This window comes from Oxyura jamaicensis, chromosome 10, assembly GCF_011077185.1.
Source record: "Oxyura jamaicensis isolate SHBP4307 breed ruddy duck chromosome 10, BPBGC_Ojam_1.0, whole genome shotgun sequence".
NCBI classification, from domain to species: domain Eukaryota; kingdom Metazoa; phylum Chordata; class Aves; order Anseriformes; family Anatidae; genus Oxyura; species Oxyura jamaicensis.
The window spans coordinates 13,164,434-13,178,297 of record NC_048902.1 but is presented as its reverse complement, the minus strand read 5'-3'; the positions used below and the strand labels follow the sequence as shown (position 1 = coordinate 13,178,297).

General features: G+C 39.7%; 1 protein-coding gene across 6 annotated transcripts in view; it reads left to right on the top strand.

Moving 5' to 3' along the window:
* The window catches only part of ARNT2 (aryl hydrocarbon receptor nuclear translocator 2), a 103,585-nt gene that overhangs the window by 17,354 nt on the left and 72,367 nt on the right, over window positions 1-13,864 (top strand). For 4 of the 6 annotated variants that reach the window (XM_035335625.1, XM_035335623.1, XM_035335624.1 and 1 more), the window contains exons 2-3: window positions 7,047-7,158; window positions 13,355-13,402. In XM_035335625.1, coding sequence (XP_035191516.1) covers window positions 7,047-7,158; window positions 13,355-13,402 — 160 coding nt within the window. Of the gene's footprint in view, window positions 1-993; window positions 1,018-1,144; window positions 1,177-7,046; window positions 7,159-13,354; window positions 13,403-13,864 lie in introns of those variants that run through there. The other 2 variants (XM_035335626.1, XM_035335622.1) reach the window with 2 other exon arrangements.

Genomic DNA, 13,864 nt, shown 5'->3' with positions numbered 1-13,864 from the left:
CTTTCCCACTTGCGACTATTTATAACCAAGAGTCTGTTGCCGTGTGGTTGAGGCTGAGGTTGTGTTTTCACTCCAAGGCTGGTCCAGGTCTTTGGATATGCTTCTGACCTGTTTTTGGTGTGAGAAGGTAAATTGGCATCGTGCAGTTTGTCGGGAAGATGGGAGGAATGAAGAAGCATGTATCCATCCCGTCCTTCCCCAGCTAGTTGGGCACTTAAAGGAAGAATTCCCATAAAGTAGACCAAAACTGTATCAGTTAAAAGCAGAGCCTTGTAATTTTTTTGGACCCAACCTCCTTTTGCACATGCACATGATGCTGTGGGGCTGCAAGGCACACAGAAGGTATGGTTTGTACTGACATGCCAGGACTACTCTAACTGGCCTTGGGACACAGCAGTGAAATGTGGGGGCACCACACAGGATCTCAGTTCTTTGGCTTCTCAAGCTACTCTCCCAATCTACCTGATGGGACGTGATAGGTATCTCCTAGATTGGTTTCATTGTCCTAACAGCTGTTGGTGTCTCCTCCAGAGTCACAGCAAAGGGAGTGGGCACAAGGTAACTGGAATTGGCCTCCAGACCACCAGTTAGGGCATCTCTTAAAAGGTCTGTGACTGTCTCTGCCGTGTCCCAAAATGATGAGCTTAATCACATAATTTCCCCCCTTTCATGTATGCTTTAGAATTCATCTGTGATGCTGAAGGATGATAAACCCCTGATATTAATTTTTAAAAATGGAGCATTTATCCAGTAACTACTCACAATGTGCCCTAATTTTTCTTCGAGATGGTGAGAGACACACCCCCCTCCCCGAAGTACAGGGCATTTTGATTTTGGTGGAGGAGAAATTTTAAAATTAAGTAGAATTTATATATTATTCATAAAAGCCCTCCCTTTCTTAGTAGCTGTTTCCAGAACCTAAATGGTTAAAGTAGAAAATGTTAGTAATTTTGCTGCAAATAAATTGATCAGTATGCAAGACGGTTGTCACTGGCTGAATCATGGTCCACAGTTAAGGTAAACAGATCTGTGATGACATTTTCTGAGCAGAATACCAATGCTGCTACATTTCTTCCCAGAGGTTTCTGACACTTCTTATATGCGGATAAAATTTCTCTCCAAGAAGGTTTTGTTCACAGGAAAGAAATAGCATCTTTGAAAGAGTCTGCTTTAAAGGTGGGATTTATTGTATTTCCTGATTTATTTGCTATGATAATTGTGTTAGAGAGCATAGAAAAGGATATTTTTGCTTTTCTGCATATCCTCTCTGTACAGTAGATCTTTCTGATGTGGAGTCTATTTAAAGTATCTGGCAGAGAGCTGCAATAAAACAGTATTGAACGGAGTTAACGGGAACAATGAAATGTTTTAATTCTGATATTCTCTGAAAGTCATCTCTTGTTTTATAATCTCCATAGGTAACGTGCAAAATCAATGACTAAATATGCAGCTTGGTTTTAGCATAGGTGTTTCTGTGAAATATTTTTGGCTACATGATGGCTTCATATGTTCACTGGCATATCCTAAAGTAAGAGATACAATTTAGTTTATTCCTGAATGTCTCCGTGCTAGGCAGAAACCCTCCTTTGCAAATGACTGCAATCAGAACCTGTTTGCTGAGATGCATCTAACCCCTGAATGACTTCAGGGTATGGAAAGATGCAGTTTCCAAAGAAGTTTGTGAAATCTGCTCTCTCGGAACACTTAAAATGTCCATGGATGTTGCTGTTCGAGGGAGAGGGAACGTTCGTAATTCTGTATTTAGCCTTAGATCCATGTTTACTTGGAGGTGATTGAGATCTCGGTCATTCTGCGGATTAGCGGTCAGAAATCTGTTACATTTCTCCTTACATAAGGAGAATCCTGTTAGTCTGATCAGATGCTGGTATCTGACTTTAATCCTGTCAATTACAGTAAATACTGAAGGATAAGAGAGCCTTGCTGAGAGCATGCTCCATGATACCTGACATGTCATAGCAGACCTGGAGCTGGTCATTAAACTTGACGTCAGAGGTTCAAAGCCCATTGAACTGGTGAGAGCATTTCTATCACCTCCTGTAGGTGGTGGGTTTAATCTTGGCATGTTGGAAATAACGTGGCTAACAGGTCCTTCTGTAAGGTGGACTTGCAGAGCCTTGCTCCTCGGACAGGTGTCTAAGCCAGTGAGCAAGCCAGGAGGAACTAGAGCTGGATTTCGCTCTGTGGATTTGGGCTGGGGCTGGAGATCGGGTTTAAGAGCTGTGGTTTAATAATTCCCCAACTCAAGAGGAAAGCCCAGATTCATCCAGGCATGTTGTCCCATCCAGAGATTCTTGTGATTGTGGTTCACATGTGCTTCCAAGTTACCCCATGCAATGTTTAGCTTGCTTTCTGTCTACTGCTTTGTGATCCCTCTAGCTATTTTTGTACAGATCTCTGCAACAATTTGAGATTAACTTGGAACTTGCTGGGAGTAAATCCCTGTATTTTATCTGTATATCTTATGTACATTTGCAGATTATTTAAATTATTTTAAAATCCTTAAATATATCTGATGTATATATCTGTATATACATATATTTGGTATATACAGCACTGGAGAAAAGTTTGAGCAAAGCTTGACATATTCAGCAGTAAATTTAATTCCGGACAGAAGCGTAGAGATCAATTCTGCTGCTTTTACGATGTGCAGTGCTGTTGTCCCAGGATTAGCACAGCTCCCCGGGGGTCCCTGCGAGGGATCCCTGTGAGGATTATGGCAGAGTCAGGCCTGCGTCCAGGCGTGGCAGTGATAACACAAGGCCTCTTAGGTCATCTGGTCTGTAACTGGAAGAATATCCACTGCAAATGTGTTTTGCTGAGTTTTATGTTAATAGCATTTCCGTATTCTTTGGCAGGTCTCTAGGTCGCTTTCTAACCTTGAAATTAAATACTGTGTGCATTTTTTAATAGTAGAGCCATTTCCATTTGACACTAAGGAGCTTCTTTTAAACAAGTTATTTTTCAGAGAGCACTGCCACGAAGGTTATAGATGATTTTCTTGAACATTCAGCCTGACACTGTTTTGCTTTCTGAACATTATACCTTTACACTGATGTTTTAATTTGGGGTAAAGTAAGCAGTGTTTGTCTTACTTCTGTTGGCAGAAGGAAAGTCTCCTTGAGAAGTCCAACCTCAGAAAGAGAACAGCTTGTTACCTATTGTTTGTTGCTGCTGAAACCCTCCTTTGAGCATCGGTATTAACATCTGTGTGGATGTGAGCCTTGAAATGTCATCTTTGATTGTTGACCACGTCCTTTCTTTTATTTAACTTTAATTAATTCTTTGGGGTAACCAACTTGACACCTGTTTCTGCAGTGATGGGCTTTGATACTAGTTTATGCTACAGCAGAATAGCTTCATTTACTTGAGGGGGCTACCCAAAATGTGTTTTCATGCAACTTCAGACAATTACATCTTACTCTTCTGATGATGACTATTATTAGGTCTTAGACCAATGCACACTTTTTTCTTTTTTCCTTTTTTTTTTTTTTTTGAAGGTAATAAGTTCCCTGGAGTACCCATCTATGACAACATTTCTGTCAGAGATTGTGGTCTATGGGGGCTTACTTGTCCCGTCTCTCCTTCTGGAGCAGGGACATACAGTTACCTTCTCTGGTCTCCAGTGTGTAGTCAAAGAAGCTGGCTGTTCTATCGGGGTCTGGCTCTGCCCTCCCACATTGGCCTTTGCTTTCTGAGATAACTCTTTCCTACTTTTCTTACCAGCACATTTTGTAGTTATCCCATCCTGTCTATAGAACCCTGCATTATAAATGTAAAAGTAACATCAAAGATCTGTTGCTTTTAGATGCTTGCTGATGAACAGAAACGGAAATAATTTGGGAAGCTGCTCAAACCTCTTCCATCGTCTCCCCGGACATTCTTGCAACCTGGAGGGGAAGGCAGGGAGCAGCTTGGTTTGTAAGCAGAGGTTTTATAGCTGCAACCCAGTGTTCCCACTTCTAGAGCAGCTGTCCAGCTGGGGGATGCTCAGTTGGGTGCTGGAAGCTGCAGTGGGGTCGCTTTGTCAGCTCTGCCCATGGAGCCTCCCTTCTGTGCTCTCGTGTCACTGCTTTTGCACTGAGACCGTAGAAAGAGGATGCTTCTCTGCTGCCCTGCTTGCTTCGGTGAGGTACTGGGTGATCCGAAGAACTGAGTACAGAATTGCTTTCCTTGTTGTGTTCCTTACGTGGCTTGGGAAGACACAGCCCACCCTCTGGTTTCGCCCTCTGCATATATGGTGGCAGGAAAGAAAGCTTGGAAAGCTGACTACTTTTACTAGCAGGGTGCATCCACCCCCTGGGGTTTTGTAAAGCTGTAACATAGGTCAAGCAGTGGCTGGTGGCGCCTTGGCATGGTGGACTCTGAAGTGGAAAGGTAAATTGGGTGTCTTATGTGTGGTTGTACATGCAGGCCTGTCATGCCTGGCTGTCCCTTAATGGAAACCCTTCTGATTTTAAGGGCCTGAAACTATAGGTGCTCTTTGCTGAGCTTTAATGTGTGTGGAGTCCTTCATTTTATTTTCCTGTGCTTATTTTGGAAATGGAAATTTTGAAGACATCCTTTTAGAGCAGTCAACTCAGTGAACTTAATTTTATTCTCCTAGGACCATGAAGACATATTTAAAAGCTATTTTGTGTAAGAATTTGATTTCTTCATTTTGTCTTTATTAATGCGTCATTCTGGAGATTGAAGATACCTACACAGTAACTCGTCATTTGTCTCTCAGGGTACAATCTGATTATATGCTTCAAAATGTTTTATTTCGGTATTCTTGGACACTGATATGACTGAGTCTGTGGTTTGGTCATTCATCTAGCCGTTACCTGTGTTCTTCATTTTTCTTTTTAAAAATACACAGTTCCTGTTTTGCCTTCCTATCTGAAATTCCCTAACTGTCCTTTCCTCTCATGCCTCCACACGTTAAAGGCTGAACATAAGAGCAGAAACCCAACTCATTTTGCCTAGCCACAACCACCTAAATTGGACGTCTGATTAGAACTATATGAGTCTGCCTGAGTAGTCAGTGACAAGAGCAAGGGCCCTACAGAAAGAGGGCTACTCAACCAAATTCAGATACATCCCTAAGCATGGGATGCGTAGTAGTGCAAGGATGGTGTTTCATTTTTATTGCTATCTGTAAAGTTAACTTAAATAATCTCCTTTACTTCTAGACTTTGAGGAGGAGATGAATCCAACCCTTGGCATGGTTTTCTTCTATTTTCTTTTATCCTTGAGGAAAACGAGGCTACAAGAATTTCTCATTACAAATACAGCATTGCGTTCAGTCTCTTAAAATACCACTCAATTGATTTGAAATTGTATTATGATTACTAATTAAAAAAAGCAAAAACTGATCTCCCGAATGATTTACATTGAAATGTGTTTCTGAGCGATAGGGACACTTTGCAGGTAGATTTATGGTTTTCACCATCTGTTTTAACAAATGAGTCAGCAGAGCATTTCTAAATAACCTTCGGTTATACCCATGAAATGTGAGTTTGAATGTTCCAAGTGAATTACCGGCATGAGAGTGCTAAAAGTACTTTTTCTGGAAATAGTGTTTTACCAGTTGTTTAGATGCTCTTGCTTTTATTTGTATGGAACTAGGCCAATATACGTTAATGTAGTGATTCCACATACCAGAAGCTTTAGACACAGCAGGACTTTTCATGGCATGGTAATGTTGTTTGTCCTTGCACACTTCTTTGAAAAATACTGGATGAGTATTTTGTTCTGTTGCTCTTTGCTTGAAAAGGAGTTAATAAAAGTAAATGCACCAGAAGAAATTCATGGAATCAGTGAACAGATAAAATGTTACTATTTGAAATGCATAATGCTGCATAATGGCTTTATATAAAGTGTGGCAGAGATGAAGTGCTCTACAGACATAATGAAAGAAACATGGATTCCTGCTTCCATAATTGAAGCTCTTTTGTATTGATCTGTTGGGAAAGAATAGCAGGATTTTTGAACAGATTTGCTTTCCATTAGTAAATATATTTATCTGTAGCTCCAGATACTCAGCCAAGTTTGAAAAAAGAAAAGTTGGAAGGAGGATGCATTTTCTTTCATGATAATTAAATGTTATGACTGTAGATTTTTACCTCCAGAGTAAGTTAAGTTTATCTGCATTTAAAAAGTTTTAATTGCTTGCATACTTTACAGGAATCACACAGAGACAAAATGTGCTTAATCTGTGAAGTAGGAAAAAATACATTATATAAAAATACAATATAAATACATTATATTCCATTTTTCTTTTTTTAGAGTGTATCAGACTGTTACTGATACCTTGTAGAAGTACTTGCCACTAGTGGTCTGAAGACAGTTGCACTGTTTTTGTTCCTCAGATCAGGGATTTGGGGATCTCATTAAGCCCGGAGCACTGGCAGAGGGATATGTGCCAGCCTGCGTTTCAGGCTCAGGTCAGCTCTACAAGGTTCCACACAGAAATGCAGGGAGAGCAGGAGCTCTGCAAAGTTCAGTCTGGTCCACTGAGTGCTACCAAAATGTAAATAATAAAAGAAAAGCATTGCCCAATAATTAATTCCTGCTCTAAACTCTTGACCTATTTGGCAAACTGGGACGTCTTGGAGGTTTTATTCTTCTCATTTTGTACAGCTTCATTTCTCTTGGAGATTCAGCCCTGCGAATCTCTACGGGGAAGTGTAACTACTGGTAAAGGTTGTTGGCCTTCCTCTGCCAGCCCCTCTGAGAAGCAGAACTGTGACAATCCCATAGGTGAACATTAATGCAAAGGCACCTACTGTATGCTGTGTTTTCTCAGCCATCTCCCAAGGCACACATAATGGTTATTTACAAACCTGCATTTGTTTTAAAGGAGCTGACAGCTTGCTAGGCATTGATGGGAGAGCTTTACGTTTTCTTAGAAATAAGAAGGAAAGTGTTTCCCCATTTATGTTTGAAAGGGCCTTTCTGTAATTTTGTCATCATGGGTTTCTCCTTGGAGGTAATGGATTAAAAGATCTTTTTCCCCACCCTCTTTCCCCACTTCCATATTACAGAAATGGCATCTGATATCCCTGGCTCAGTGGCCTTGCCAGTGGCGCCAATGGCAAGTGGACAGGTGAGAATGGCAGGATCCATGCCTTCCAGAGGAGGAAAGCGCCGCTCTGGGTAAGCCATTTCCTTTTTTTCAGTGCTGAATGGAAACTATTTGTATTGAAAAACTGGAAATATATATATATGTATATATATATATTTGTATCCTTATAATATAATGTTTATATAGGTAAACTGTGTTATGGCATTAGTTGCTGGTGTTTTGCTTTTCTTTTCAATGTATCTGCTCTTACTGCAAGATCAAACTTGCTGATAGGGGTGGTTTTTGTTTTTTTGCACACTTCAAAGGACTTTGGGATTTGGCAAAGCATCCAGAAACAGAGTTTGGATCCCATGGCTGTTTTTTTCTAATGATTGTGTGTTGCCTATGTCTGTTTAATCTCAAAAGCATTTATCATTTGAATAAAGGTTATAAGATGTGTTCTTACTTGTACATGCCGACTTATCCAGCTTCATCTGAAAATTGGACCTGGAATCTCTCAAATAAATGCCATCTGTTGAGAATGTTTTCTTTATAGTCCCAGGTACAGAAATAGCACAAGTAGTTTCTCGGTTCAGAGTTTGTGGTGTATGATATCCTAAACTTCACGGGAAATGCTGCGTAGTGCCCCCAGTTCTGGGATAAATGGCCTGAATCGAGTTCCTAACCTAGATGAAGGTTCTGCTGAAGAAGAGGATTTGTTTTATCCAAATATAAAGGTTGGCATGGTCTAGCCATAGCTTTTCCACATCACGTTCTGTGGCAGCTGATAGTTACCTTCTGTATTAGAAGAAAAACATATCAGGAGATGCAGAAGAGCAGAAAACCACTCTCTAATACTATCAGAACTACCAAAAATACCTTTTTTTTTTTTTCTTTAACAAATGGCTGATCGCAAGTAATGGTGATTCTTTCCCTGAGATATATATCTGTGGTACAAGTGTGCCTGCAAAAGAGATTGGTTAGTATTATACTTAGCCTTACATATTACAGTGGTAGGACTTATTTGGATCGATAGTGTGAATAAAATTTTCACTGACAAGCACCTGGTGAGCGCTGCCCTAGGGATGGCTGGCCAAGACATGCTGCCCGTTCTGGGTGCCTGCCCAAGTACCGGTGCTGGAGCCTCGTTCCTGGAACGAGTTCAGAGAGGAGAACGTGGACCTTGCCTTGGGTGCAGAACTGAGCTGGTGTGAGCTGAGCACTTGGGGTGTTGGCTCTGAGGGAGGTTCCTTTGGACAGGACAGTCTGGAGGTTGTTCCCCTGGGAGCGTGCTTCCCTATGCTGAGCTAACTGTATAGAACTGCTCTGAGAAATTCCTGAGATCTGTGTTTAACAGGCCTCCCATTTTTAATTTGAAACCGTTCAGTGAAAAAGCCTTTTCAGAGTTGCCCTCAGAAGAGAAAACAAAGCATTAACATATTTTTATTGCTCCATGGTTTGTATAACCTTCTGTGCTTTTGAGTTGCAGGATAGTTGATCTCTTTTTTTGATCATAAACCATGTCAACTACGAATACAAGTTTGCAAATTACTGTTACCAAGGGTTGATGCTGCTGACTGTGAAGTCTTCTGATTATATTAAGTCCTGACTTGATATTAATTGAAAGCTGTGCTTTAAATGTTGCATTTTAAATATTGTCAATCTATTTGCAAGGAAGCGGAGTGGGGGAGGATAGGAAGAATGTAAAACCAAATGATTTGAAATGTATTTAATATGCAAATTCAGTGAATAAGATAGTACAGATTTGCCGTTATATCCATACTGTGGTACTTTATCTGTGCACCATAGCTCTAAACTAATAACCCTTCTTCAAGCCTGAGCCAAGGGTGCATTTTTTTTGTTCAGTGTGTACATATTCAGGCCTGGAGGGAAATAATGCCTGCTGTGTCTAATTCCTTGAAGCTTCTCTTTGAACAAAGTTGCAGCTAACACTTGGTCCTTTCATTACTGTCCTGGCAATATATCTTTGTACACCTAAATCCTTGGGCATTTTAGAAATGAATGCTTTGTGTCAGACATAAAGGAATATAGCTCATAAACACAGTCGTCTTTTCTAGCTCCAGTTATCTCTGAAAATTGTTTCTTTTCTCATAATTGCTGAGGCAAGCTGGCAGAATAATTGCTGTATGGACTTGAATGTAGATCAGTTTAAACTCATTGGCTATCCAGGAGGTGTTCTGTGGTGCAGGCATTCAGCTTCATTGACAGCTCAGAAAAATATTTCTCCTTTCTATAAATTATACCGAGCACTTCATAGAAAAAATTGACAGCCTAGTAGTGCATAAGATAAAACATCGCTGTGATCAGTAACTACCAAATGTAAAGTGAAGTCTTTGTTTAAGGTAGTTTTAGAGGATAAAGGAGCTTTTTTGCCCTCCTTGCTTATCTGTACTCGGGGAGGAAGGGCTGTTTTTTTTTGTTTGCTTTTGCAGATGCATTGGTTTTGTTTCAGTTCAGCACATGGTCTTGTTGTTTCTCAGGCACAGAAGAGAGAGATTTGGGGAGGAAGAGACCGCAGCCAGCAATCTCTCTCCCTGGGTGCCCCTGTCTTGCACCAAACAAAGGGCTGTAGTGCAGATCCTCATCCTCATCTCAGCCGCTCTGCCCCATCATTCCTACCTGCCCCTTTCTATGCTGAATAATCGTGGCAAGCCATCTTTTGACATTGCTTGGGAGTTTTGCATAATTATTTTATCGTGTTCAAATTCTCTCCAATCCCATTTTTTAACCCGTGCAGAACCACCTTGTGTTGTGAATTGTTTTTTTTTTTTTTTTGTATGAAAATGTTTCTAATTAAAAATCAGTAATAAAAAATATTTTTGTCCCATTACTTACGTTACCCACACATCTTTTGAGGAAAATGTTTTACTAAGTACCTCGTACATCAGATCTTTCCACAATTGACGTGAACAGTATGAAAGAGGAAAACAAGGCTTATGCTCTTTCTTCAAAACAAAAGAGCACAGTGCAGCTCTTTTTTAGGCTCTTTTTAATGGGAATTTTAAATGAAGATAAGATACTCTTTCTGGAACTTCTGAAATGATGTCATTTGTCTTCTTCAAGGTTGCTTCAAGTGCTTTGGTACTGTGCAATATATTCTATCTGAACAGATCTTATCTGCCAGGGTATGAAGAGTTTGTTGGAATATTATTTTTGTGTGTTCTGCTGTGTTCAGCTAAAGATTGCAGCTGATTCCTTGCCGTTCACTTTGCCTTACTACAAAGCAGATGGAGTGGTTCTGGCAGGAAGTTAGAATCACTGACTTTAAACCTGAGTGGTTTTTTTTTTCAGATTTTTAGGGGATTTTTTTTTTCTTTTTACACAGTGAAATATGAAACTAGGAAACTTAGTTATTAACAAAGAGGGGACAAATACATTTGCATTTTTACAAGTATTGTCATTTTCATGAACTACATGTTCAATTTCTTATTTTTTTTATATTATTGCATTTGGAAAGAAGTCAGGATTTTTTGGTAGTTGAACAAAGCAGAGGTGTTATTTAGAGATTTTAGTATGCTGCAGTCTGGCATTGCACTCTAGGCCGAGCTTCTGCAGTGATGAGCTTACTATGCGTATGGTAGGGGTTACCTATGGGTATTAGCCCATCAAGATCTTATGAGATGAGAAGCTGATAGCCAGCCATTTGGAAAAGCAGGGAGTAAGGAGTAAGAGGGACTATGCACTGAGCACGGGCAGCAGGATCGAGCCTTAAACTTTCATCAGGCTCTCTGTAATTCTCAGTATTATATTCTGGTAATAATAAAATTTAGTCTAAATTGCAGCAGAGACAGTATTTGATTTTTGAGGGGAAAATCCATTTCTTAGCACTCAGCTAGAGTATTTGGCTGGAAGCTAAGAAAATTTTACACAGTATGGAATCCTAGTGTATTGGAGAGGAAGAAAAAGGAATTAAAAAATGAATGCATCCCAAATTTAAGCAGAGTCTTACTAAATTTCTGGGGAAAAGGCTTTTCCCTATAATATGGCTATGTATTTTTTTCTGCCCATGTTCCCTACACTTGAAACTCCAGCTTTATCTCAGTTGTGTTTCAGTTGCCAGTGAAACCAGGGAAGGATATGCCTGACGTGATGATTTTGCAAGTTGTTCTAGCTGCAGCCAGCCCAGTGCCTGCCTGAGTGTGTGCTTTACTTGAAACAGTTCTCACCTAACATTGACTTTCACATTTTTTGGCGTAAGTAGAAACACTGTGAGTGAAATAACCCCCAAATTGGTTCTGGACTATTGTGTATACACGTATATGTGCATAAAGGCACGCTATTATGTGGGGAAGAAGCAGGTAGGTAAGAGGACAGCTTCAACAAGATGATAATGCACAAGTGTTAAAATACAATGAGTGCTGCAGCACATCTGAGGAAATTCAGGCTGTGGATGCCAGCACCGAAGACCACGTTTGAGTCTAGCAGCACGTCGCAGGGTCCTCCTGGTTTAGTACTTCTGCTCAGGAGATGTCGCTGGCCGCTGGAGGTCGGTGTTGTTCTGTGCAACGCAGCTGAGAGAGAGGTCACTGGAAAGGGAAGCGATTCAGGAACTGGGTTTGGTGATAATTAGGTGAGCAAGAATGTAATTTATAGTGAAAATGATGATTGCATCAAACAACCAAATTAAATGTGCATCTCTTCTTAAGACTCTTTTGGGAAAATGGTTTTCTCCTTGCTTTCTTTAGAAATGAATGATCACTATTGCCATCTGGGAAATATTACCCTGTCTTTTCTAATGCCATTTCCAATTCCTGTGCTTATTTGCTGCTCACGTCCTGATTGTACATAGATTGCTGTGAGTCAGATGCATCTTGTATAGACCAGTCTGTCTTTGATATCAAAATTAGGAAGCAAGGCTGTATTGTCTGAAGCACATTCTGCTGTATGTTTGTGCAAATTTAAAGAGTGTTTTTACACCACTGATCCCATACTCTGAATGTATGTCTCAATTTTTAATTGGAAAGTTGTGGTTTTTTGTTTGTTTGTTTTTTAATATTGAGTTAAATATTGTCACTTTTTAGGGTTTTTGCCTTTAATATGACATATATCTATTGTTAACATGAAGTAGTAGAGGCATCAAATTTGTAATTATATAAATTATGTTATATTACCCTGAAATTCTAAAAGGCTTTGAGTGTGAAGAAACCCAACAAAATCATTTGAAAAAAAAAACAAAAACAAACAAAAACACATTATTTCCTATCTACACAAATTACATTTATGTGACTGCTCAAGTCTCTGTCATACCAACATAGGTTCTTATTAATATAAATACACTAACACAATAATTGTATATGGTAATTTTATATCAGATTGGTTCTTAGTCTGACATAATGCCAGAGTGGCCCCCTTGTAATTGGAATATCTATTGGTCTACCTCTTCTTAGGGATACAAAAATGTAAAATATAATTTTACAGAGCTTTGTAGTGACAATATCAACAGAAAGGAAGTAATCATGCTGCGTAGTGTAGGAAAGTAATTTAGGTGACTAATTTAGGAGGTTAATCTTCCTAGTGTCTCTGTGTAGTAAGTGAAGAAAGAAATTCTTGCTTTTTGTGGCTCCCTAGAGCATCCTAACTGGAGGGCTAGGGTTTGGCCCAAGGAAGAGCTCATCTCTTTTACTTAAGAAGAAGGTCTGGGATATAAAGCAGGTAAGTGAGGTGCACAGTAGACCCACAGGTCATTTTAGTATGGCCTCAGTAAGGAATACCACAAAGTAATTGCTACTTACAGCCAGGTAATTGCTACCTACAGCCTGGCTGGTAATTCGTGTGAAATTATTGGTGATATAGGACAGGTCTAAGAGTGTGCCATGGTTACGATCAATAGAGGTGAAATACGTAATCTCTTTGGCAAAGAGGATGGGAGTTCATACTGCTCTACCTTTAATTTCTGTAGACTTCTATCAGACCTGAGAGATAGCACTTCTGGCTGTTACACAAGAATTACATTTGTTTAATATTTCCTTTTATTTGTTGATTTTATCAGTGTGGATTTTTGTGGAGCAGAACAGAGTGGTTGTTTGTTTGTTTTGTTGTGGTGATGGTGGTTGTTGTTTATTTGTTTTTTAACTTGTGTTCTTTGTATTCCTGGCAGCTAGTAAGCTACTTTTAGGGGGTCTGGAGAGTATGAGCAAGACTGGAATCTACAGCCATCACTACCCCCAGTCAAAATATGTACCAAACAACATTGCGAGCTGTTGACTTGAATGTTCATGTCACCATTGCCACCTTCATGATTACGTGTTTGAAATCTTGCTTTTACAGAATGGATTTCGATGATGAAGATGGGGAAGGACCCAGCAAATTTTCAAGGTGAGCCTTAATGAAGAGTTAGCCAAATTTCTTACTTTTTCAGTGGAGAAAGACTACTGTCTCACTACTGCTGTTTTATAGTCTCTGTGGATATGGGCTGAAAAAAATGCCAACAGCTTGACCTAAATTCTAGTTACAGTTTACCAGCTTCCTCTGCAAATTAGGCACACTGGCAAAAATCTGCTTAATGTAGTTATTGGCTTACAAAGCTGACAGAATGTTTGTGTCATAATTTCACTCTGCAGCTAAAAAGCACAATTCTTCTCATTTGACATAGCTTAGTATTTCAACTGCTGTAAATGAATTTTGATAATTTGACATTGCTGAAGTTGTCCTTTTGCCACTGAAAAAGAATTTTATTTTGAACTTAGTTCAGATACTAACTACTTGTTAAGACAATATGACAAGTCCTAGAGGCATGGGTTGTTTTTTTAAGGTTAAAGGTCATTATGTACCATTAGG